A 25,717-nucleotide genomic window follows, 5' to 3' on the forward strand; every position below is an offset into this window, starting at 1 on the left:
AAAAACTGCAAAAACAACACATGAATGCATTAAAATTAAAGGATTAATAAAATATCTTTAATGCCAAAGTTAATGCGCAGGCAATGTACAAATCGCCTGCTAATGCATGATTGACATCTGCTAAATAATGCCATTTTCAACCATTTATTTTATCTATTTGAATAATTTGTCTATGTCCTAGCAGATAAAAGTCATTATTTATTACTTAAATCTAAAATATTGTCATTTATGAATGTATGTGGATTCCACTATATTGAATTTCTATGTGGGAACGCCCTCTACTGATGCGCATGTGCGCACAACATTCCTCACTATACACACATGATCTGCGCATGTGCGAAGAATCTGCTTAACGCAGCACCAGTAGTTTTCCCAATTGAATGTCAGGACTGTTGAGAAGGATTGACATAACCAAGCTAAAGAATTTAATACAGGTAAGTTATCGAATAATAAAGATGTTTGTGTTTTGAGAATTCTTAGCCATTTCTTATTGTGTTTGTTACATCAGTTGAAACACATCGCAAAACCACTTGTTTTAAAAAAAACAATATTCAGTATTTAATTGATTGTTCGAAAGTGAGATCTGTTTGTTTCGAACGCGATTATTTGTCGCGTGCAATATGTAACTTGTCATTTTTTTAAATCTGGTACATCGATTGTTTTTGGTGCAGTGTGATGTCAGGTCGATTTATGGAAAGATCTAGCACTCTCACACAGGCGGAAGTGAGAGATGTCAGTTGACGGAGCAAACGCAAACAATCAAACGTAGTCTCAGCCATATAAATACATTCCGTCTCAGCTAATTTGTACAGGTTAAAGAATTTTGCTTTGTGTACAGTAAGGAAGTAGACAACCGAAGCGGTATCATTTTGCGGCCGCTTGTGCCCCCCACCCCACAGAGACACGTGACGTTATGTAAGAACTAGAATTGAGGCTGCGCGAGAGGATCGTTTGACAACAACAACAACAGCTGACGGACTCAGAGCGGGTTACCACAGAAACGCCATACAGATCAAATTAACTACAGTAGCCTATTCCACTAATTCAAGTAAATATCTTTCTATTTTGTCTTTGTACGAAAGGAAATTTTAACAAATGGGGGTTTTAAAGATTTTAGGATTATTTTTGGTCGACACACATATACCTAGCGTAAAGGCTAGCTAGCTTAGGCCGTTGTGCTGCTCGTCCGCCAATTTACGGTATCAAACATCTTATGATGACTAACTGCTTGAAGCAACGCTTTGATATTTAATCCTATTATAGTTTTTCTCTATATCCAAGAATGACAAATATAAATGTTTGATTTGTTTAAAATGCATTTTCTTTTTCAACAGAAAAATTTGACCATGGCTAACAGGAAATGCACAAGATATTCCATGTACTGGGAGGAGACCGAGTGCCTGAGCTACTATGAGATGTTGTCCCTTCATGAGATCTTTGACATTGTGGGCTCTCAGCTCACCGAGAGCGATGTTGAGGTTTTGTCCTTTCTCCTTGATGAAACCTATCCTGGGAAACATCCCCTCAGTCCTGAGGGATGGACTGAGGAATTACCTCCAGGGCCAGATGGAAATCCACAGAGTAATCCTCCATGTCCACGGCTGCTGAAGTCATGGCGAAGGACACAGACGCAGAATGGGGCTTGTCCTGTCGCCTCACGCCACCGACCCAAGAGCGGTGTTGAACTGCTGTTAGAGTTGGAGAGACGAGGATACATAAGTGAGGGAAACTTCGAGTCTTTGTTTCAGTTGCTGCGAATTCTGACACGACATGACGTCCTACCTTTTGTCTCACAAAAGAAAAGAAGAACAGGTATGTCTCAGCTTTAAAACGGATTTACACCAAAAGGAAATATTTTACTAAACTTAAAGGCGTGATGCATGAAAGCCAATGTTGACATTTTAAATTTTAAATAAACACGCCCCTACCCCAATAGAATCTGGACCTTCTTTTGATAGACCCGCCCCACACATACGCAACGATGTTGGTTAGTAGACACGCCCCTTACTGCTGAGTGGCTCCCTTTTGCTAAGTGTTTATCAAAAATCATGCACTCCGCCTTTAATACTGATGACATGATATAAACAATGGCAAAGGTATTAATATGTCACCTGTACTTGTTAGTATCTCCAGAGCGAGAGAGAATTGACTACCCAGAAGTGGAGACCAGAGAGGATGCACAAATTTGCTCAAACACCGAGATGTCATACTTGGAAAACACACAAAACCAACACTGGAGAACAGGTGAGCAGAAATCACAGCTTAAAGCTTAGCAAGTCAAACCAAAAATGTGTCCTTATGAAACCCAAATGCCAAAGAAAAGCACATTTTAAAGCTGTTATAATGTGTAATATATATTGCTCTAGGTGTGTTTTAATTTGTGTTTGCCATGTCAGGTGCTGGTGCTTCTGCCACAGTGACCACCCCAGCCCAACGGAGGCATGGCAGAGGCCGTCGCTGGAGTAAAAAATCCAAAGATAAGACTGAAATTCAGCCACAGCCAACACCCGACAAAGTGACTTGTGGTAAGGGAACATCTTTTGCTTAGTATCTATCTTAGTCTTATATCATATAGTCTTTCTTACCAGCATTTCTTGAACATACACTATGGATATATTTGCCTTTCCTTTCTGCATTTTCCACATTATTGTGTTTTATTTATAAGCTGGTAACCTTGTGTGTACCTCAGTAACTCATTCATTAGTGCCTGTCATTGAATTTACTGGTGTCAAAAAGGTAATGTTAAACAGTCGCACAAAAGGTTCATATTAAATACATGCCATTTCTGTTCATCCCTTTATGAATTTGACTTTGAGTTTCATTCTGATTGGACTCAAAGACCGCCTACACAAAAGCCTTTTAATGCTTTTGTACCTCATTGTAGCTAGACGGGAGCTGTCCTGCCATCAGGGCATTGCTAAAACTCCGAGCAGCGAGTGACAATAATGGCACAGTAGGTAAGGACATGTTGAGACAAAGAAATGCCTTCTTGAAATTTGTTAAAACAAGCAACTGTCTGTTATGTAAGCATATAATATGACAGATGTTCACTATTAGGTCAGTTTGGTCCCTTCACTGTTTTTACCTCATGCAGTACAGCATTACAAACTTACTCAAGATCGTCTCATTGAGTAACAGTGACTGTTTTTGGCAAAAAATGTTTAATACTTTTTTAGGTTGATTGGGGATGAATGACTCAATAGTAATTAATTTGCTATTTTGCATAATCTATTATTTTTTGTCAACTAAAAAAAGCAAAAAAATAAACTTTTGATCATTTAACCTGCATGGTGCTCACCTTCTGATCTTGGCCCAAATGGGTTCACAGTCTTCCTTCTGGTGTGCCTTAAAAATAATTTTCTTTGAGATCAAGATTTTAACCATTAACAGACTTTTTCTTATTAAAACTATCAAATGTGTCTGATGCATGAACCACACACTGAACCTTATACTTTTTAAGAATAAATAACATTCAGAGAAATCTGTTTGCCAAGAGGTGGAAACTCATGGAGATTGAGATTCATGGTCAGTAAAAAAAACTTTGATAATAACAACAAATTCTAATTTTTTTCAGTGTGTGAGTCTGAATCTAGACACGCTGTTTGTCCCTTTCATTGCGCCAAGATGCTCGACACAATCGGTTTTTGTCAGTTTTGCCACAGATGCTTATTGTTCCTTTATATTTGTCTGTACAGGAATGCATGGCTCTGGAAATAAGCTTCTTTGTGTGTGCTGCAAAAAAACTTAAAACTCTATTGAAGTTGCGCATTTCATAGCATATTTATGTCACAATTTTAGAAATGTGCTTAGCTTTCCTAAAGACAACAAGCAAATCCGTAAATGTTCTGATTTTAATTGTTTTACAATCCTAACGGTAGTTGCTCTTATAACCTGGGCAAATGCTTGTTTAGGGCAGCACGATAGGGTGATTCTCACGAAATCCAGATTGGAAGGTGTCCAGCATCAGAATTTTTCAAAAGCTCTTTAAGCCAATTTTTTGGCACATATAAGATATAAGGTCTGAACTTACTATAAACATTATTTTTAGAGGATTAAAAAAATATTTCCTATAGAATTATTCACATTTTTTAGATTATCATTATCAAAAATTATCATTACCGCAACATTAAATACATGCATTTACAAACTCAAAATGTTTCGGTAATGAAAATTAAAAAGTTGTCTAAGTTGACTATGACAAAACAAAATTTTAACTTTTATCTGGAGAGAAAAAATAAGAACTGCTTACCTGGCAGCCATCTTGAGTGTCACCGTCAATTACGTCCCTTCCAACTATTTATGTTTGAAAATTTTAGTTCCATGAGAGCTTAAACAATGATTGAAAATTGTTGCAGAGGATGAGAAAATTGGTCTTGGACACATTTATATTCCTTATTATTGTCTCTTCATTTACCAATGATCACCAAATACCACATGTTTCTTTACTGTACATGTTTATAGTATAACACACACTGAAGCATTCAGATTTTTTTAATTATAAATATTTCCATGTCAAAGAACCTAAATCCAGTCATTGACACATTGCGGTAATGAAAATGTTCCCTTTAAATGTGAAAAAAACATCAAAATTGGTTTGTATGATGTCACGAGATGTTTGTAACTGTATGCTTCTTATTTTGATACTCTTACTTTGCATTTCCTTTTTTATCAAAATGTTTCATGACACCTCATAAGTCTAATTTTGCGAGAATCACCCGAAAATACTGTGTTCTTTAACTCTTCCTAATGAGACCAGATCAAAAATAACATAGGATAGGTAGATTTAGGATATCCGTTATGTTTCTGCAATTTTTTGCTGTTTATTGGTTGTTTATAAGAATGTTTGACACTAGTTGTGCTTTAAAGCTGAACTCACTTCAGTTGCCCCACTTCCTTATGTTATAACTTATAGACAGAAAAGTGCTTACTGAGTTACTTTCTTTAGTTTTTATTTCCTTTACATTTTCCATCAACTTTCCTCTTGCAGTTATTTAATTCATTTTTCTCTGGATAAACAGTTTTCAGTGTGAATAATGCCTGTGATATGTTGAAATTCTGAATGAAGTATATTTAAGAGAATCAAGAGATTATTCAATTTTTGTCCACTGTGGCATCACCTTTTATATCCCACTGTTTCATATCCAATAAAACACCGCCAGTCACTGTCATTTCACATATATTTGAAAGTATTTTTTCCCCCCGCTGTGTAACTGAGCCTTGATGCAGCTAATCTAATTTCGGCGCTGGCTTTGTGTTTAGTGACACACGATTCCCTTATGCTGTAACACACTTGACCTGTTCTGTAAACATTTCACATTCGGTGAGTGCTGGGAATTTTTGTCCTATAAAAAGCAAATGCATCAAACCTCAAAATCTACCCCCTCCCCGTTACATTTATGTTTGATTCATATAAAAAATGATGGGATACACACCTGGATTATTACATGTTTGTTAAGAAACCGATTTTCTGACAGTCCTGCTTTGCCATGATTGACCTTTGACCTGTTTTGCTCCTGAACTAGCTGAACGTGCTGATTGCTGTGTTGACTCCACATTTGATCTTGGCAGGTTGACTCAAGTAAACAAAGCAGCAGAATGGATAGAGTGAATGAGACAGAGCTCACAACAAAAACAAGTGTGTGCTGTCCTCTGTCCAATCATACACAGCGCTTTAACTCACGCGCCTGGTCCATGTCCTAAGGTAAAGAACCCCCTTCCTAGCTCGCATAGGAGGAGGGGTGACATCTAATAATGTGTGTACAAATGTCAGTTTCCTTTTGTTACTGTCCATTTCGTCATTACTTCTACATGTGCTAATAGGAACTAGACTTGGGAAAAAATAGGAACATTATCCTCTCTGGAGGGGTTGTTGGCCTCAGTGTTTCACAGAACTGACTCAAAAAATGCATTGAAATGATTAGGTGTCTTGTGAATTTGTCCGCACAAACAGCATTGTCTTGCCTGTAAATGGCGCTATTTCACGTTCTATTTTTGCTGAGATGCCATACATCCTTTGAATAAACTCGGCCTGGTTTTACAGTTAAAACTAAAAAAGTCCTCAAAAGTCCTCGGTGAAAGTTTAGTGGAGCAGTTCTGAGGAAAGTGACCCAACAGTTCTTGTTTAGCCCCATCCTATCAGATTTTGCTATGTGAATTTTTTTTTTTAACATTTAAATATTTTGGTCAGCTATCTAAATCTGCCATTGTTTTGATTATTGAGAATTGAATTATTCCACTGTAAACGTAATGTAATGGTGCCTGATAAGCTCTTTATGGACCCTAGAATTTTTCACCTGTGGCCTGCTTGACCACAAAATAAGACCAAAAACTGTTTCAACAACGTTCATCCAAAACTGCTTGTCTCTCTCTCTCTTCCTCTCCTTTCTCTATGTCCACAGTTGAAAAACAGACTGACATACAAGTGTCAGGGACAAAAACAAGTTGGAAAGCCTCACATACTAAGAGAGGGAGAAAATAGTTTGAGCCTGATCTATGTTCGCAATTGGTCAGCTTTTTGCCTCCGATTCTCTCCCTCCATCTTGGTTTGTTGATCAACAGAAAAGAAGGATCGAAATATGTTTGGAAGCTCTTCGCATGGAGCAACTACCCAAAAAATGATGCACAAGATTTTCTTTTGATTTACAAATTTCTTTTAGATTTTATTTTGATAGAGAAATGTGGGTACTTTTAAATCTAAGTTAAATAATATATGTAACTTCAGAGTTACATTCTAAATTTTACCTTGCTGAGGCAAAAACTTTAAAGCCTACAAATCTTAAGGATAAAAATATTCATTGTACTGCTTATGATGGGTACCTTGTGTGAACTGAAATTAAAGTTCTGACGCTAGAAGCAGAGGACAACAATGTTTAGTATTTATTTGAGGAGCTCCAAAAATGTTGTTCAGTGGAACTAAAAAGTGCTCTGTAAATGTGTGCTATGTTTAATAAGAACGTTAAAGACTTTTGTGTTTTAAGATTTGTTGTGTGTCAATCTGCACTTCATTTCAGCTGATCTTATTTCATTAGATAAAACCACCAAAATCTCCTACACTCAAAAAAATTATTCATTGGATAAACTCAATAAAATTGTGGGCAGGATTTCCATCCAATATGAATGTGTACCCCTAACTCATAAAAAACTGCTTTACACAATAAAAATATATTGAGTTAGTCCAACTCAATTTAAAGTAAATGGCAATACTCCATTAGTTGGCTCAACTCAATTTAGTGTAGTCTGAATAACTTGATTTGAGAGAGTTTGAATAACTCAATGTAGTGTAGTCTGAATAACTTGATTTGAGAGAGTTTGAATAACTCAATGTAGTGTAGTCTGAATAACTCAATTCTGTTATTTTATATTAAAAGTTTTTATATCATACTAATTAGCATAAGCACATGTTAGCATGCTAATAATAATAACATATCATACTTTGGATGAGCATGTGAGAAGAGACTGATCTCCAAACAGGCATTAACACAGTGCTCATTGAAAGAAATATGTCACATACACAACCTAACCACAAGCGCCACTCTTCTGCACAATGGAAACCAAACAATTAGAAAAAATATAACACAAATGCTAAACACTAAATCAGTAAGATAAACGGACATTAAACACTATTAAGTCTTTCTCTTTACCTAAAAATGCATAAAATGACTTTCCAAAAGCAGTTGCAATGCAAAGCATGCTGGGAAATTCTTTTTCCAGAACCCAGACTCAAACTAATTGTGTTAACGCAATTAAAAATAAATCAATAAATTATAGTACATATTCATTTGGTGTTAGACTAATTAAATATATATACTTATTGCTTTTTATGAGGTATTTTAAATTCATTGAACACAATTTTAATGTGTCATTTCTAAGAAGGGGTTGAATAATTTTTTTGAGTGTAGCCTGGTGGTAGATGCTGTTGTTCTTATTAAGTTTTAGCCATATAAGTTTGTTTTCTATAAATTCATTTAAAGACTGAGATTTTTTTTAGCCAACTCAACCAACATTATGCAGGGGTTCCCAAACTTTTCATTTTGTGACCCACTTAAATAGATATGATCTATATCGGGACTCAAAAGCAAACTTTTAAATAGAAATATATAAGGAAACATTTTTTTTCTCTTTATGACTGAGTACGTTTCATGTTTGCATTTTATAAGTTAAATATGTAAGGAATAATTGACTCCGGTTTGAATTATTTGAAAATAATGCACACTCAATGTGGTAATGGACATTTCACCGTGGGTGTGCATTATTTTCAAGTAATTCAAAGGACCAGAGTCAATTATTCCTCTTATATCATGGTTACCACAGATATTGCTAAGGCATTGCTCTGGTGGTTATTTTAAGACATTTGACAGGTCAGGTGTGCGCTTAACTAAAATAGTGCACACCTCTGGAACATTTCTCAACCAATCAGAATAAAGCATTCAACAGCCCTGTGGTATAAAAGTATATAACTTATATAGAAAATATAGGTTTTTGCAGTATCGATTTTATATCAAAGTCATTGTCATTGCTTGTCAGTTGGGCTGCTTTTGTGTCATTCACCACTACAGCCAAGCAACTTTGTGTGACTCACCTTATCCCACTGTTTGACCTGGGTCCTGGCCCACAGTTTGAAAACCCCTGCATTATAGGATAGCTCCCTTTTTAGCTTTCATAAGGTAAAATATAGTGAATCATGTTTTGAGATTTTTTTTCTTTTTTTTTAATGGTAAGACCAAAGAATTAGCAGAAGTATAGATCACTTTTGACAATAACCCTGGTGATCATGCCCCACTTTTATCTTCAAACATTTTTATATAATAGACCTTTATTTTTGCATTAGTTACACAGAGTAAGGGTCCGGGAGCATGTATGCTGGTAAATGCTCCTGACAAAAAATATAATTCTTATTGTGCATCCATCAAAGGATTTGATGACAAGGTTTTTTCCAGTGTTTTACTCTTACTTTCAGTCACTTTCTTCCTATATCAATTATTTTGTACATGTTTACTGTTGCTTCATAAGCTTCCAACCATAAAAAGGGTTAAGTTGGTTGTAGAAAGGTTGGATTTGTGTTGCAGCAATGTTCTGAAGATTGATGGGTCCACTTCCTCCTCTGACCTCAGACATAATGACATGAAAGGAAATGACATCACTACGAAGCTCTGGTTCAGTATGTATACTCCAATCGTATTTTGCCGTCTCTGTTCCCTGTGCTGTTGCATGACATCAGTTCTACCTCCTGTAAGCCAAACCACTGTTCGCTAAAAACCAACCTGCATCATTCTGTCCTTTAATAATGGCCTCATTGTAACGTTGATGCAAAAAGTAGTATAAATTCAACAAAACGTATCAATTGCCAACCAAAAAAGAATGTGAGAGAAAACTGAAATCATGTTCTTTGCAATTGAGCTCACAATACCTCTGTTCACCCTCCCTGGTTCTTAAAAAATGTCCATTTATAAATGGGTTGAGGTGCTGTCAGGCCACCTCAACTGACCAAAAATCCTCTCTTAATGGACTCCTTAATGTTTTTATGACCTGCAAATACAAAAGTGCTGTGTTCAGTGGATGTGTTCGACGAGGCCCTGTGTTCCCTGAAATAATTTGAATTTCACCCCATTATGGATTTCTATTAAGCCCCGTGTCTCGCCCTCCTAAAGTGTCCAAAAGATACAAACTGTGCTATACTGAACTGGTTTTACCCATTCATGAATGCAAGTGCTAACAGTATTGAAATGTGCAGTCAGTCAACCTTTGCCAGCTTTAAAAAAAAAACTGTGTCTAAGTTTTGTTATCTATTGCTCAGGATGTTTGCCTCGTATATCCACTAATGTTCAGACCTGATGCAGTTCAGTTGTTGTGCATTGTGATGTATAGTAATGCACAATGCACTCTCTCAAAAGACCTCATAAATTGGGAATTAGTTTATTTTAAACAACGCGTTTATATTCCAGTTATTTTTATATGAAAATAGTTATGACCAAATAGACTGACTGTCAAGTCTCACTCATGACTGTACTTTTTGCCCTCCTTTTGACCCCCACTGACTCTGCTTCGTTTCTCCTGCTCTCCCCTTTTCCTCCACTTTTTCGTATTTCTCTCCATCCTTGCTGTAAAATATATTTTTTAATCAAATTTCAAAACAATACCTTTCATTATTCACAATTCCAAATCTCTCATTTGCATCTCCAATCCCAACACATATGTTCCTTCTGCATGCAATCCTTTATCCCATCCTCCTCTATTTCTCCCCCACCTCTACCTACTCTCTCATGCTCTCAGATATTCGGCTGCGTGTGCGCGCGGAGTATTCGGAGCACGAGTCGGCCCTTCGTGACGGGGTCTCGTCGGACAAGCAGCAGCCTTTGGAAAGGCAATTTGAACTGTTCAGCCGAGCGAGCTCCCTGCTACGAGCCCGGGACCTGGGGTCTATTGTCTGTGATATCAAGTTCTCTGAACTTGCCAACCTGGATGCATTCTGGGCAGACTACCTGAGCGGGGCATTGCTGGAGGCGCTGAAAGGGGTCTTCATCACAGACTCTTTGAAGAGGGCAGCAGGACAGGAGGGGGTCAGGCTGCTTGTCAGCGTGGATCAGGATGATTATGAGGAGGGCAGGAAATTGTTGATCGGCAGCCAAACATACAATGAAACAAACTGGGGGGCATAAAGGTGAGTGCTCATTTGGACATTTTGTACGTAGACTAGATACATATTGTTTATTATTGTGCTGTTTTGATATCATGTAATCTGACTATATATCAAATAGATAGAATTGTAGTATTTTAACAGTTTATATGTTAATCTGATTAAAGCTTGTTTTGTAACTGACTGAGATGACCAATGTACTGTTTTTGCCTGGTCTGTTGCATAACATATTACCACTAGGGGGCAATAGACAAGATTTTCTTACTCCATATTTATGCCTAAATTAGGAGACGTTTTGAATGTCTCAATAAAGGTATGCCTATAGTGTTTTTGCTCTTTGCGTTACTGCATTTTTTTTCAAGCTGTACTGTATGTTTTAAAACTTATTAAGTGAAGTATTTCATGTTTCCTTCACAGGCCCCAAGTAATGACAGAATCAGCGGGGACCTTCAGCAGTGATTGATGAAGAAAATTGAGTTTTGCCTTTTGATTTTATTTCCTGTTGAGTGTTTGTGACTTTAATAGGGAGGAAAAACGATTTACTCCTGGATAAAACTCGGGAAGCCACCTTCTTGGACACTTACTGTTTCTGAAAGATTGTTAACCATTTACAGGTTAGTTTCAAATGTGGCCCTTTTAAAAAGGACGAACTCACTACTTCACTCCAAAACACACAGACCCTCCATCCTTTTTTCTTTTCTTTTTTTTCTTTTCTTTTAGAAATATGACATACTGTTTCAAAAGATGGTATGAGGATGAAGTGTATATGTGATTTTAAACTTGAATGAACTCTACGTTCAAGCTGTTTAACATTCAAAGGGAAATGTAAATGTCACTGGATAAAAAAAAGAAGAAAGTGGATGAAAAATCTGTATAAAATATGTAACTCGAGGATTTAAAATAAGTCAACAATACACAAAATGATTTGAAATTGAAAAATAAGATAATATCCCACTTAAGTGCTTGCTGCATTCCCATTATAATGTATAACCTATATTGGACCAGTGTAGTGTGAGGTGCAGGGGTTATGCATTATTTAAAGCCACTTTAGTACATTAGAGTTAGGCTCTCAATCAGATGGGAACAATTTGGTGGACAGATTTCCACACTCCCCTGGTCAGGCTATTGAAAGGGTTATGTAACCTAAATGCAGTCTTTTCTGCTGCATTGGTGTCAGCAATTGGTTGTAATTCACTGTCGAAATGTTGATTTGTGAGTTGACTTGTTCTGTCTGTCAAAATTGCTTGTTCAGACACTGGACAGTGTATTGAACATCAGGAGATTTTACAAGATGGGGACTAAACTATTACAAGAGGGACTGTCTGCAGTGTGTATCACTTTGAAAGACTGCATGTGTCCCAACTACTTAATGACTGTAATTTTCCCCGTAAATTCTCAGTTTTCAGTTATATTAACAGAGCCACCAAATGCCTTTGTAAAAGAAATGTAATTATAATTAGCAAAAGGCTGATTTGACCCCAGTCTTGATACACAACCAGACAAACCTCTGGTCCAGTTTCTAGAATAATGTGTGCTTATGAAGAAAATGTATTGGTCTGTTTGTTATGTCTGTACCCTTATAAGACACATGTAAAGAAAAATGAAAAGTTGATAGTAGTACTTGGTGATTCAGTTTGGAGCATACCAGTCATGTAATTCATATTAGTGAATTGAGAGAGGAACTTGTTTTGTAAACACTTTTGTGTTTTCATTTTTTTCCAAAGTTTTGGTTTGTTATGATGAAACTTGTTTTGGAAAATGTACATGTATTTAAATATAATTCTTATTAAAGATAATTAAAGTAATTGTGTATTTCTCATCTGTGATTAGACAGTGTTTAAATGTCAAATTTCCAATGTTTTGGAGCTTGGACATCCTGAAGATTTAATATGGCAGGACTTCTTTGAAGCATTGAAACTTCTAAATGTTTACATTATTGCATTCATTAGATGCTTTTATCCAGATTGCACTGCATTTCTGTCAGTATATGTGTTCCCTGGGTATTGAACTTATGATATTTATGCAACATGATGTTCTACTAACATGAGCACTATGTTTCCATAGTTTGCAATTACAATCCACACTTTTGAATCCAATTCCATCCACACTTTCAAGTCAAATGAACCTTCATTTGGAGACAATTACCTTAAAATATTAAAACACCCGTAATCAATAAGCAAAAAATGCCATTTCTGTAAAGTGACATGAAAACATCACAGGCATGTTCAAGCCCTTAGCATCCTTACTTTCACAATAACACACATTAATGTACTAATGACATTTTTGAAGCTTTCTGGGAAGCCTATCCTTGTCCTTACCCTACATATTTGACCTTCTGTACCACCTCCTCTGCTCCTATTCTTCTTCATGTTCCTTGCCAGGAAAAGGAGTAAGTGTATGCCAGTCAGCCTTAATGCATTTCAGTCCTCACTTTCCACATTATTTTTTTTTGCCTCTATAATCTCTCACTATTTTTTAAACCCTACTGAGTGGAGTAAAATTTTTGAAACCTTGGGTACTTAAAGGGGACATTTCACAATACTTTTCTAAGATATACAAATAAATCTTTGATTTCCCCAGAGTACGTATGTAAAGTTTTTTGGTGAAATTACCCCATAGATCATTTATTAAAGCATGTTGAAATTGCCACTTTGTAGATGTGAGCAAAGAGTCTTTAATGTGCTGTTCATTTAAGGCTCTGTCCATGGTGCTGAAGCAAAGGTGTGCGCGCTCCCATTGCACGTAGCAGCGGAAATAGCATAATTGTTTCCTGATAATGATAGGTTGTGATGGAGACTGTCGATTTATTGACAATTTGGCGTAAAACACATTAGTCTGGAGAGAGCTCCTCCGTCGAGATCCGTTCCTGTTTACATTAGGTTGCAAATAATTTTCTTCACCAGTAGATGGCAGCTTTATTTTTGGTCTAAACCTACTTGAACCTACCAGAAAGAGGGAATAATAATTATTTTGGTTTATACTCTATCACACAATAGCTTTAATTTTCTTCAGCACCGGCGGTAGCGCATGTAGTCATGGAAACCGCTGGAGGCAGGGGGGCAGTGAGACACATGAAGGGTTTGCACACCAGCACCCGACCCCCTCACCTTTCGCCCCTGATTTCAAATTCAAGCTCCGCACTCGATTCCCTTCCTCTGTCGGTCCCTCCAACGTCCCCCACAAAACACCTCTTGCCCCCCCATATCTGCCCTTTTTCTAGCGTTTTGGTGTCTCTGTCTCTTTTTCGTGTCCCCAGCAGCTCGCGGGTGTGACGGAGACGGTCGCGTTCATCGATGGAAACGCCGGTAATGCTTTGTAAACAAGCTGACAGCTTCACAAAACTATACTTTGCATATAACTTTTACATTCTCTGGTGCCATCATCACTTGTCCATTTTCTCGCTCTGTTTTTCTTGTTTGTCCCTAATAGTGACATTTTCGTTTATACCTTAGCAGTTTCTGTTACAATAACAGTGCACTTTAAAGTGATCCTATCTCAATTTAACCTGTCCCGCACAGAGAGAGCGGAAAAGAGGCGGACACAGTTATTGCTTTTAATGATTTCTTGCTCGGACTGGGGTTTTCTTTTATTGATTAGCTAGAAAGGAATTCTCAGGACATCCCTCTCTCTCCCTTTCTCTCTCTCTCTCTCACTCTCTCTCTCTGTGAGTGTGCATGTGTCGCTCTGCATGTTCCTGCGAATCACTGCATGTGCGCGCTCTGTTCTGCATGCTGTAATTGGCGCGGGCCATCGCGGGAATTTTTTATTTGAAATGTGCGAGCACGCTGCGCAATGTGAAATATGCCTGTTTTACAGTCCTGTGCAGGAGGGCTATTAAGATGTATCTCGTGGCAATGAACGGCTGGAAGCGTTATTTTTTATTGTGGTTATCATGTTTCGTGTCTTTATAGTAGGCTATATTTTTTCTTAGATCCAAATGTAGCCTATAGTTTCATTACCTATTTTATTAAAGCATGTTTGAATGGAAATAAATTAGTCGTTGTTGTGAAATTTGGTAAATGCATTGTTGGTAGAGCATTGCGTTAGCAGCGCAAAGGTTGTGGGTTTGATCCCCAGGGAACACACAGGCTACTGATAAAAAAATGCAATCCTTTTTGGATAAAATCGCATGCCACATTTATTATGCCAAAGAATGGCAATGTAAAATAACAATACATTTTTTAATTGTAAGACATATTGTAAGGCTGCAGTCCTTTTTTAATGGTTATAGCATCTTCCTTGTTGTGGTTCAATTGATGTTCTGTTTTTAAGCTTTAAAAAAAGGTTTGTTATTGTCACAGTTTAAAGAACACCGTTTCTTTTTTATTTATATCCTTGTATTGGTGTAAAAGCGCGCAAATGTCGACATGGGCTATATTTAGTCCTTCGGGAAGCTTTTTAATCAATATGGTCGATATTTGTTTGGCTGATATCCTTGATAACGATGTTGTAATAATACCATCACGCGGCCTCAGCATTGCCGTTAGTGTCCGCTGCCACAGTCTGATACTCCACTAAGGGGGAAATCGATGAGCACACTGAGTTAATTATGAGAAAATCAATTAAGAGGTGGAGATTTTGACTTTAAAGGGCAGCCAGCTCCATCGCACAGGCCGGGGGAAAGTGAGTGGAAGCTGCGATGTACACTGTCTCTGGGTTCCGCGGCTGTGTGAGACACAGGGTCGCTCGTCATTTCATTAGCTTATGGCTTATATAAAAAATGCTTAAATAAAAAATGTCTGCAAATGTGTCCACTGTACAACAGATGTGCAACAATTAAGCTTCGCTAATCCTAATCAGAGACCTTCCACTGCGTTGGGGTTTATAGGCAGGAGGAAAAATAATTTGGCCTACACGTAGTTGTTTTTTGTAAACTAATTCGTAGAAATGCAGGGGATTTCGACGTGGACGATTAATTGATAGGCCTGTGTGGCTTTGGTGAGGTGAATAGAAGAGACGTTCTGTCATAAGTTTACACAAGGTGGAAATGGGTCGTCAAATATTTGAACAACCTGACGCCACGCTTTAGCTCTCTGTATATGTGGCCTCACGTTTCATGGTGGATACACAGACCGTGTACCTGTTATAGGCTTCAGATTAACTGAGAAACGCCACACAACATCCTCTTCACAGATATCGACACGATGTCTTTAAATCTCCAGGAATCATTATTGGTGTCATATTTGCTCGGGAGAGTTTTTTTAAACATACAGAGAACCAGGACTGGCAATGTTTTGTTAAAAAGGTTTTAAAATATCAAATCGTCTCTTAAGAAAAATCTAAAGAACGCTTTACAGAAGCAGCTTAATATTTATCCTATTATTATGTATAAACAAATCAAGACTGCATTATCATACTGCAGAAATAATCGATAAACCGTGGTTTTACAATTTACAAATACGATATTTAGCCTACTCGCTTTTTATGGCCCAAATTAAAACTAATTAAATCACAGAAACTATTTATATTATTGATATTTGCATATTAAAATATTTCATATGAATGGTAATTTAATATTACTAGGTAAACACGTTTTTTTTTATATTGAAACACATGCCATTTGTGCTATAGCTATACGTTTTATATAGTGCCTATAATTACCGGTAAATTAGTACTGTTTGAAGATGTCCTGAATTTATTGAAAAAGATTTAAGATTGTGGTCTAAATAGCATCGTATTTAATCAAGTCAAGCGTACCAACTTAGATTATCTTACTTAATAATAAATAGCCTATGAAAGTTATGGTATTTTAAAAAATGAGTTTTATTTTCTTACAGGGTTTTTAAACAACTAAATATCTGTGTAGAACAGATACGAAAATTATTGAGCATTGCATCAAATCAAATAAATAAAATTCTTTGTTGTTTTTTACAGAAGTTCGTTCACGTAACATTTATTGGTAAGTCATGTTTTATTGTAAAAAAATAAGTTATATTTTGAGAGCGTCCTTAGGCATATTGAGAAAGTGAGACATAGCCAGTGTGCTTTATTAAAAAAAAAAAAACAATCGCAGAGAAACTATAAATGTTGCACAATTGATTGTCAATCAAACATAGGCCTATTGACAATACGTTCATAACATCTAAAATATGGTAATAACTACATGCATTTCCACTTGACCAGACCACCAGTGTCATGCAACACAAACACCAATCATTGCTAATTTGTTTTCAATGTCATGCAGTAAAATTTACTTAAACTGAAGATAGTACATATTCATAATATTAAGGTTATATCCGTTTTAATCTAATGTGATAAAAAAGAATGCATAAAGAAAAGCAACTAATCCAGGGAAGAAGATAAACAGTCGTTGTAAATATTTTTAATTAAACGTTTACCCTTTAACTATAAAATGAAAACAGGTTTGTGTGTTTTAAACTATAACCCCAAAAGACCTAAACCCCATCTAAATCCCAAATCAATTAAATTGACATATTTTTTTATTGTTCTGCTATAAGGGCATTTTACCTAAACCACAGATAAAAAGTAAACCTGTGTAAATCAGTCAATTCCATGTTATTTTAATCGTTTATTCGGATATTTGGTTTAGATCCCGGTGAGCAGAAAGCTGCATTTCTGAACGAATATGTTTTCTGTTATTGTAAGACATTACTGGTCTGTACATACCGTCTGTATTGATATATTTGTCACCAATAGTTTTAATCGATATTTACTGTCGTGTTATGTATATAATTATTCAGAAAGGCAAAAGCAAAATTATTGTTTGTATTATCATTGTAATTTTCTTCATTTTCGACGCAGCGTCCGGTATCAATCTCGATGTTTTCCATAAGCAGCTGTCTGCGTGCCTAACACCACGACCTCACGTGTCAAAGGGCACGCGACCACCGGTGCAATTAAAACGGACAAATACAGAGCATTGCGTCCCCATTCAATTCTCCTCTCTCAAAAGAACAAAACATCATGCTGTTTATTTCAGAATAAATTTTTTATCGATAACAGACCATAATAAAAAATATATAGGCCTAAATTAGACATATTTTATGGAGTTTATGTGAAATAGACAACACTGATATTTTTGGACATCTTTGTCTGGTTTTAAAAATGTGTTTTAACGTACTCCTAATATAGTTAATATAGTACAAATATAGTTACATATCTGTGTTTGGACCTGTAGATTTTTTATACATTTTGAGGTAATTTAAACTTTAGTTTATCAGGCGTTCATGTTACGTCAGCATATTGATATTTTCTGTACAGTCACTTGAGTACTGAATAAGTTATTAGAGGCTTTAATGTTTTGGTTTATTTATTTTTCTTTCAGAAAAATATGCAATTTTTGGGGTATATGGTGGGTATCTTGTTGTTAGAAATTAAAGAAATTTTAGTTATTTGTTTCATTTCTATGTTTTGAATAATTCGTTTATTTTATTTTGATGTGAATTATTTGCCGTTGACTACATTGACAGCTGCTAACGAAATCTGGACACCAGTAGGCCCAGATGATAAATCGTGATGATTTCTGTAACCCAACTGTGCCTTTTGCTCCTGCTTGCATGTGTGACCAATCTGCACGCGGCTCGTTTTGTTACTAAAGAAATCAAGATGACCACAGTAATACACAGAGCAGCACGCGCGCCATTTGCGAATGTGCGCGTGTGTTTAGAACCTGATCAGACAACATGAGGTCAGAGTTCAAATTCAGCCCCAGACGGACGACCTTGCCCTTATGCATGACCTCGGGGTTATATTAGGATGGGGGAGGATTTGAAAGGACATAGACATTGATAGCTGAATTTAAAAATTGACAGCACACGCAAAATAAAACGAAATAAATATAATGGTGGTTATCAAGTCTAATTTTTGTTCGTTTTCAGTGTAACCTGTATTTCCCCATTTGCTTCAGTCACACAAACACATAAGAAAAAGTAACCTTTGACCTTCTATCTCCCACCACCCCAGCTGTTAGATGAGCTCTTCTCTATCTCACGCACATACTTGTCAGTAGGAATCCATGCACACTTCCTCCAACCACCAAGATTGAGGTTTAGACACCTGCAGTTGTCCATGTTCACCACCTCTGTTTCATGGGTATACCAGGCTATATAGGGGTATAGTAAAAAAAATCTGGGCTGATGACCACTCTTACAACCCCAGCAGGGTACATGGGTGGGGGCCACAGGAGCTGATGATAGAGGAGTGAGTGGGGTGCAGTTTCACATATGACCTGTGCTTGGCAGCCGAGAGCTAGCTGTCTGGCCAATTTAGTTTAGTTACTTATCTTAGCCAATGACCAAGGGAGGATACAAGAGTGAGAGGGAGGAAGCAAGCCTGAGGGTGAGGAAGATGACATGAAAAGGCTCAAGAAAATGTCTCTTGGTCCCTTTGTGCTCTGTAAAAGCTTTCTGCAGTCACATTTTTCCCCAGCCCGTAAACACATTTACAAATGATATGCTCTCTTTTAATTTAGACTTTTTTTCCCTTCTACTGTGGGTCCATCTCTCTCTTAGCTTTCTTTCAGAAACATTCCTGAAATTCGGAAAACTCTTACTACCGGTACTTGATTCTTAACACTTTCACAAGTCATTTTTAAAACCGATCCAGGTTTCTTTCTTTCTTTATATTTTCCTTTATCCGCACACTGTAACCTATTTGAACAATTACTCCTATCTCTCTATATCGGCCAAATCCAATGGTATATCTGTGTGTTCTCTCACTGAAGAGAGGAGAGCAGCAGGTTTGGCTGACATTTTCTTTATCTGGACTTTGGTGGTACCCAGTCAGTCGGCCTTTACTTTAGTGATGGGTTGTTTAGACATTTTCGTTTTGATGTGGTATTTAGTGTGATTTTTTTAAAAACTAGATATTTCAAAGAGATTTTTTCAGGATTTTTGGTATTTAAAGATTTAAGCCCGGAGTTTCACATTTTCTTTAACGTTTCTGATATAATTGAGCTTTTATGTCACTAAGAAGTTGAATTAATACACTCTAAAAAACAAACGGTGCTATATAGCACCAAAACAGTTGCTTTGGATCGTAACGATAGAAGAACCATTTTTAGTGCCATATAGCACCGGTGAAGAACCAGTGAAGCACCAGTGAAGCACCTGTGTAGAACCATATAGTGCTATGTAGAACCATATGTGGTGCTATATGGCCCCTATATGGTTCTACACTGGTGCTTCACTGGTGCTTCACTGGTGCTTCACTGGTGCTTCACTGGTTCTTCACCGGTGCTATATGGCACTAAAATGGTTCTTCTATCGTTACGATCCAAAGCAATTGTTTTGGTGCTATATAGCACCGTTTGTTTTTTTAGAGTGTACAGTGTTTTATGTCATTTTTGTATTTGTATAGATCTTAATAATTGCAGTTGAATTAAATGACAATATTCATTATTTCAAATAGGGGTAATGTTCAGTGAAAAACAAAGTTTAACTTAATTTAGCATTATGGGAAAAAAAATATATATATAAATATATATAAAAGATTATTTGCATATTGCATATATATATATATATATATATATATATATATATATATATATATATATATATATATATATATATATATATATATATATGCAATATGCAAATAATCTTTATGTTCATATATTCATGTTTTAATTTTTATGATGTTTAAATAGACATTTCATATAAAATATTTATAATTAATATATATATATATATATATATATATATATATATATCATAGTTAAAAAAATAAGTTAATTTCTTGACTTAAGATAATCTATAGACATATTTTTGTGCAAATATTTCTAGACAAATATTATTTACTTGAATAGATCAATAATAAATTGAAGAACATTGATCTGTTTTTCCAATTATAATATTTTGTTAACCAAAGAGTGCTTTAATTTGATTAAATGCACCGAAAAAAGAACAATGCATATGCTAGTACAAAAGACTCATTTCAGACTAGTGAAATAAAAATACAAACTAAATCCAAATGTTTTTGCTCAGCATAGACATCTAAAATTATCCTTAAAAAAAAAACAGTGAGACATTTCTAAACAAACCTTTATGCAGAGAAATAGAAAGAGAACGAGGAGAGAACGTGTAGTGATACAGCAACGACAATATGTCTCACGGTCCTGTATTAGCTGTAGTTTATCTCCAAGATGACTAAAGCGATAACACAGAGGAGGCCTGGGCTGACTGAGAGGAAAAAGTACCTTATGATAACAATACATCTGCAATGCCCTATAATGCACCATTTAGTTACTGACAGGGGCTTGGCCTATAGGCTTTAACCAGACCTTGCTGAGATGATCCAGATGTCTTTCCAAAGGTTTCTTGTTTAAATGGCCAAAACAAAAAGATAATTCACACAATTCACTGTGTGGTACCATTCTATGTTTAACATTGTGCGCTTTTGTGAGTGAAAAGGAAGAATCTGAAAATATCTGTAATAAGCTGCTTATTTTTTCAAAAGGCTATTGCTTACTTGGAAAAATTCGTTGCTTTTGCGGGTGTGCATAACAGAAAATCTTACATTCTCACTTTTCTCTGTTGCTTGTTTTATTTTACAACTCACTAAGCTCACATGCGGGGTCCTCATTTGTTGCGAAGGGGGAACTAACCAAGAAAACAAAAGAAACATTAAAAAAGTACATTGTGAAGGTGTGTGAGGGATGGAGAAATGAAGAGAGAGTGAGAGCAAAAGAAGCTGGAGCAGAAATACAAGGCTCTTAGCTGAGAGGGATGAAAGAGCTGGATGTAGACGCTTATTTGAGAAAAATGATCTCTGGATGCTTCCCCACAGCACCAAATGCCTCTCTTTTTCATTTCACTCTCTCCCTCTCTGGATTCATTGTAGGATCAAGCCCACATAATCTGGTTGAGATTTCTTTGTCCAGATTCATTTATTCAGTCCCCAAGTTTTCTGAAATTGCTTGGTTTGCTTTCGGATCTGATCCTGTGAGATTTCTTTTTGATGTATTATCAATTATGTCAAATGAACTTAAAATGAATTTAATCATTAAAAATGATCATCTGTCCATAATGCAAATTGAGCCCACTTAAAATAAGCATTTTTCAAGATTTTGGGAACATTTGTGACCCTGTCTGTGAAATCCAGGCTAAAGTCTCATAATCTTATTATAAGAGGAGCATCAATGTTTGATTTCACTCATTGATTTTACATTAATTTGAATGATCGTACTCATTCAATATTAAAAATATCATGGTTATATTTTCACAGAATGTTGCTTGTAAGGTGATTTGATAGAAAAATGTAAGTTACAAAAAAAATACTTTCTCTTATCAGATCTCCTTCAATAACGCTTTAGCTAGCATGACAATGAGCATTTGCATAACCAAGTTTAAACTGTATTAGTAAATATAACTATATATTTTTAACATTAAATAGATTAATCATGCTTTGTGCAACAGAAAAACTCGGTTGATGTTAAAGGTTTGTTATGGATCCACTGACAAAGAACCTTTATGACCTTTATTTTAAAGAGTTCACAATGCACTAAAAATAAGAAAGTTAATAAATCTATAAAAATGCAATAAATGAAACATTTAAGATTAAATGAAGCAGTAACATTTTGGTGCCAGTTGAAGTATTGTTCATGTTTATACGGCTGTGTTGCAAAGTGTTACTAATTTTTTTTGGAGAAATGTAATTATCTTTGCCCTTTAAAGAGTTCAACAGAAAGTCAAATTTCTATTTTATTAGGACACATTGACCACAGAACCAAAAAATCTAATACAAATTTTAAGATAGAAGAGCAGACACAAGGAGAGTGGACGGGACCTTTCGATTTATATTCACCAATATCTTCAAAGGCATTTTGTCATATAATCTCACTCATTTGTTTTTTTATCATGTGCACGTGACTGATGTGCATTCTGCTTTACATGCATTTTTGTGATGATCCATGTTAAATAGAGACAGTAACTCAATAGAGGATACAGAATAACAGATCATATCTTGCAAAAAGTTGCAATAGGTATTTCTGTACATTGGCTTCGAAAGTATCCAATTTTAAGTGAGTAATCTGCATTCTATGCCATTTACAGTATTTAAATTAAATATAGCAGATTTATCTTTTCTTACATGACAATTTAGGTCCATATATATTTTGACATGGTTCTTTTGATATAATTGCCTCTCCTGTGCTATCCATACAAGACTGTGATATGCACGTAGTTCTTAATGTCTTATTGGCCCAACTCCATTTTCAGTTACCGAACTCTGTAGCCTTTTCACAGCGATTGCTGGCTTCATGTGGTTTCTTTTCTTTACTTCTTGTTTGTGCAGTGAGTTTTGAAGAACCAAACTCGGGCCATGTTATCTGGCTGTCTCTGGGTGATTTGAAGTGCCTTTCATTTCCTGATAATTGAGCTCATTGGCTACTGGGAAAGCGTCTTTTACACCCTTTTCCTAACTTAGGAAAATTTGTTTTGCTTCCGTTCTTTTTGTCGTAATTTACCCAAAAATAAATTTACTCTGTTGCATTTATCTATTGTTGATCCAAACCCATTTGCTTTTCTTTCTTCAATGGAGTACACAAAATATAATTTTGCAGAATGAGGTTAAAACTGTTCTGATTGGCCAAAACAGACCACTATTTAAAGAACATTCAGTGAAAATATAATCTTGATATCTTTAATATTGACTGAGATCACATCAAAAATTGAAATCAGTGTGAAATCAATGATGTTCCTTATCTCAATTATGAGACTTTCGCCTGGATCACAGATAGGAGCATATATGCACAGACTATATTTAATAATAGCATAAGCACTGTCACAATAAAATAATGAAACAATATTTCTTTTAGAAATGACCTGCCTTTTCATAGGAAGTATAATTTAGTAAGTTAATAAAAGGATTGAGCACTTTAGCCATAAACCACAGAGACCTGTGTGGTTGATAACAGGGAAATAAGCCTTAAGTGACACGGCGTCCCATGAGTGTTTGTTTATATGTGCTCTCTGTACTCGTGATCACACATAAACACATCTTCTCAATCAATAGGTTAATTGCAGCTTTGTCAGTATATGTGAGTATGTGATTAGTTGTATGTTCAACAATTGGCAAGCTGTGGGATTTATTTTATTGATAGCTTTAAGCAATGAATAAGACACACGCGAGGGGAGACTGCGTGTGGTATTGATTGATTGACCCCAAATTAGCCCCCTTTTTTCCATCCTTTTCCTTCAGTCACAGTATCTCTATTGGAAGTCAGCTGTCAACACAGTTCAGGCTCCTTAAAGTTCACCTGCCATCCAAGACAGAGCTCTGATAGTCATTCAGTGTAGACTCAGTAAGAAAATTGTGCGATTCGTTGTCTATAACACCTGCTCGGATACATTATGTTTTACATATAAATCCTGAAAGATAATCATTTATTAAAAAAGGTGCGCTCAGAAGCAAAACCCTCTAAGTGCATCTGACATGTTTTTTTTTTTTTTTTGTAAATGAGCATTTATTATCAGGCTCTTATGTTTAGGTTCAGTAATTTCACTTTAATGGCAATGAAAAGGTTATTAAGTAATTGAAATGCTTTATTTTCACAAAGGTCACTTTAGTCATCTCATTGGTATTTAAAGAAATTGTCTTTTGCTGCAAAAATCTCCACTTCTTAAAAAAAGTCTCCATTTCACTATTTACTGTCCATTTTTGAAAAAAGGAAAAACCTCAAATATTTGGTCAATATCCTAATATATTTAATAAACCCGCTTAAAAATACTTGAACATTGATATCCATGCACTTTGAAAAAAAGGCATTTAACAGAATCTGGTATTTCTGAATGGCCTGAGGCCGAGATTAAACAGATTTAATGCGAAAAGTATGTGATGAGCATATGTGTGCTAACCCATACGAAAATTAACCATGGTTTTATTGTAGTAAAAGTGTAGTAACCATGTTTTTTATTATTTTGTGGTAACCATGGTTTTACTACAGTAACAAACCATGGTTAATTTTCATAGAGCAGTCAACATCATTATCTAATTTTTGATGGAGGTGCCACTAAGTGGCTTTTGCATCTGAGCTCATGTGTTTTAAAGTAATAATACACCCCCATTTTCCAAATAATTAACTTTTATATTTATATTTTATCTTTATGTTTAATTTTTTCTACATGGTTTCTTTCTGTGAGCCCTCGCTCTCAGTGCTGCCTCTTTTCAAACATTTCTTCACCTCTTAATTGTTTTGACAGAAGCAACTGGCATCCTTATTAGAGCACATTGATTTCTTGGTTGTTGGTGCATTGATTTTGAAACTTACCATTGGTCTCGGGTTTAAATCTCTCTCTCTCTCTCCTTCTTTCTCATTCCCTCATACAGACTGTTTATCCACACACACAACAGAGTCTATGGTACTGAAATAGAAGTGATGAGTCAATAGAGGGGTGGACAGATAAATGGATAAACAGAGAATTTATAGAATAATCAACGTCTGCCAGTTCACAGAATCCCAAAGAAGGAAAAAGAAATAGGCAGTGAGATGGAAAGGAAGGTGATGAGATATATATATAAAGAAGAGAGAAAGAAAAAGAGATTTTTCTTTTTATTTTCTGAGTGATTGGACACAGCTGAGGGTTACCAGTGATGAAAAGGCTAAGAGACCTTTCCTGACCAAATGTGTGTGTGAATGTGTGGCGTGTGAGTCCTGTAAAATAGTGTGTATTCATGGGGAATAGAGCAGTATCTTGTCCATTTGCTGTGATGTGGTCAGTCACAGTAGAATTGAGAGAAATCTCACATTTCTTTTTCCTGACCTCTTCAGAAGTACTTTCATCTTCATTGTGATTATCCTTTAGTTTAAGGAAAAAAATTTTTTCCGTGGTTTGATGTTATTGTTCTGCGTTTTCTCGCCTTTCTAACCTTAGTTGATTGTTTCACATCATCCGTCTGTTTCTTTATTTCCTTTTCTCTATTCTGTCAAATTTAAATGCTGTTTACATGTGGCCTGTCTGAATGCCTCCATATGCTCGAAATCCCCTTTGTTCCTGGCCGTCACACTGAGATGTTTTATGAGTGGGCCATTCTTTTGTTGCTGTTCCCTGTTCTCTTATTTATGTGTGTATTTGTTTATTTATGTTTTTATTTATTTTCTTTTCTGTTGTGCGGCCGCTGGTCTTC

At 36.0% G+C, this 25,717-nt stretch overlaps 1 protein-coding gene across 5 annotated transcripts; it reads left to right on the forward strand.

Annotated features, from left to right (window-relative positions):
* The first annotated feature begins 299 nt into the window (after positions 1-299).
* On the forward strand, positions 300-12,438 carry dedd1 (death effector domain-containing 1). 5 transcript variants are annotated; one of them, XR_010525343.2, is made up of 7 exons: positions 300-434; positions 1,335-1,812; positions 2,125-2,244; positions 2,397-2,525; positions 2,885-2,957; positions 5,569-5,701; positions 6,399-6,981. XR_010525343.2 is itself a non-coding variant. In XM_065245830.2 (6 exons), exons 1-5 carry the CDS (start codon positions 381-383, stop codon positions 10,653-10,655), a joined length of 1,167 nt encoding a protein of 388 aa, XP_065101902.2. In that variant the 5' UTR covers positions 300-380; the 3' UTR covers positions 10,656-10,657; positions 11,051-12,438. The 5 variants fall into 5 exon arrangements, 3 of the variants coding, with proteins under 3 accessions (XP_065101902.2, XP_065101905.2, XP_065101903.2); XR_010525342.2 differs by having other exon boundaries at positions 2,885-5,701; XM_065245830.2 differs by lacking the exons at positions 2,885-2,957; positions 5,569-5,701; positions 6,399-6,981 and adding exons at positions 10,270-10,657; positions 11,051-12,438.
* The last annotated feature ends 13,279 nt before the right edge of the window (positions 12,439-25,717 follow it).

Source organism: Paramisgurnus dabryanus, chromosome 13 (genome assembly GCF_030506205.2).
Source record: "Paramisgurnus dabryanus chromosome 13, PD_genome_1.1, whole genome shotgun sequence".
Classification (NCBI taxonomy): Eukaryota; Metazoa; Chordata; class Actinopteri; order Cypriniformes; family Cobitidae; genus Paramisgurnus; species Paramisgurnus dabryanus.

Coding starts and splice junctions, on each gene's coding strand:
- dedd1 (XM_065245830.2), top strand. CDS start 381: ATGTCAGGACTGTTGAGAAGGATTGACATAACCAAGCTAAAGAATTTA. Junction 2,245..2,396: donor AAACCAACACTGGAGAACAG/GTGAGCAGAAAT, acceptor TTGCCATGTCAG/GTGCTGGTGCTTCTGCCACA. Junction 2,526..10,269: donor ACCCGACAAAGTGACTTGTG/GTAAGGGAACAT, acceptor TCATGCTCTCAG/ATATTCGGCTGCGTGTGCGC.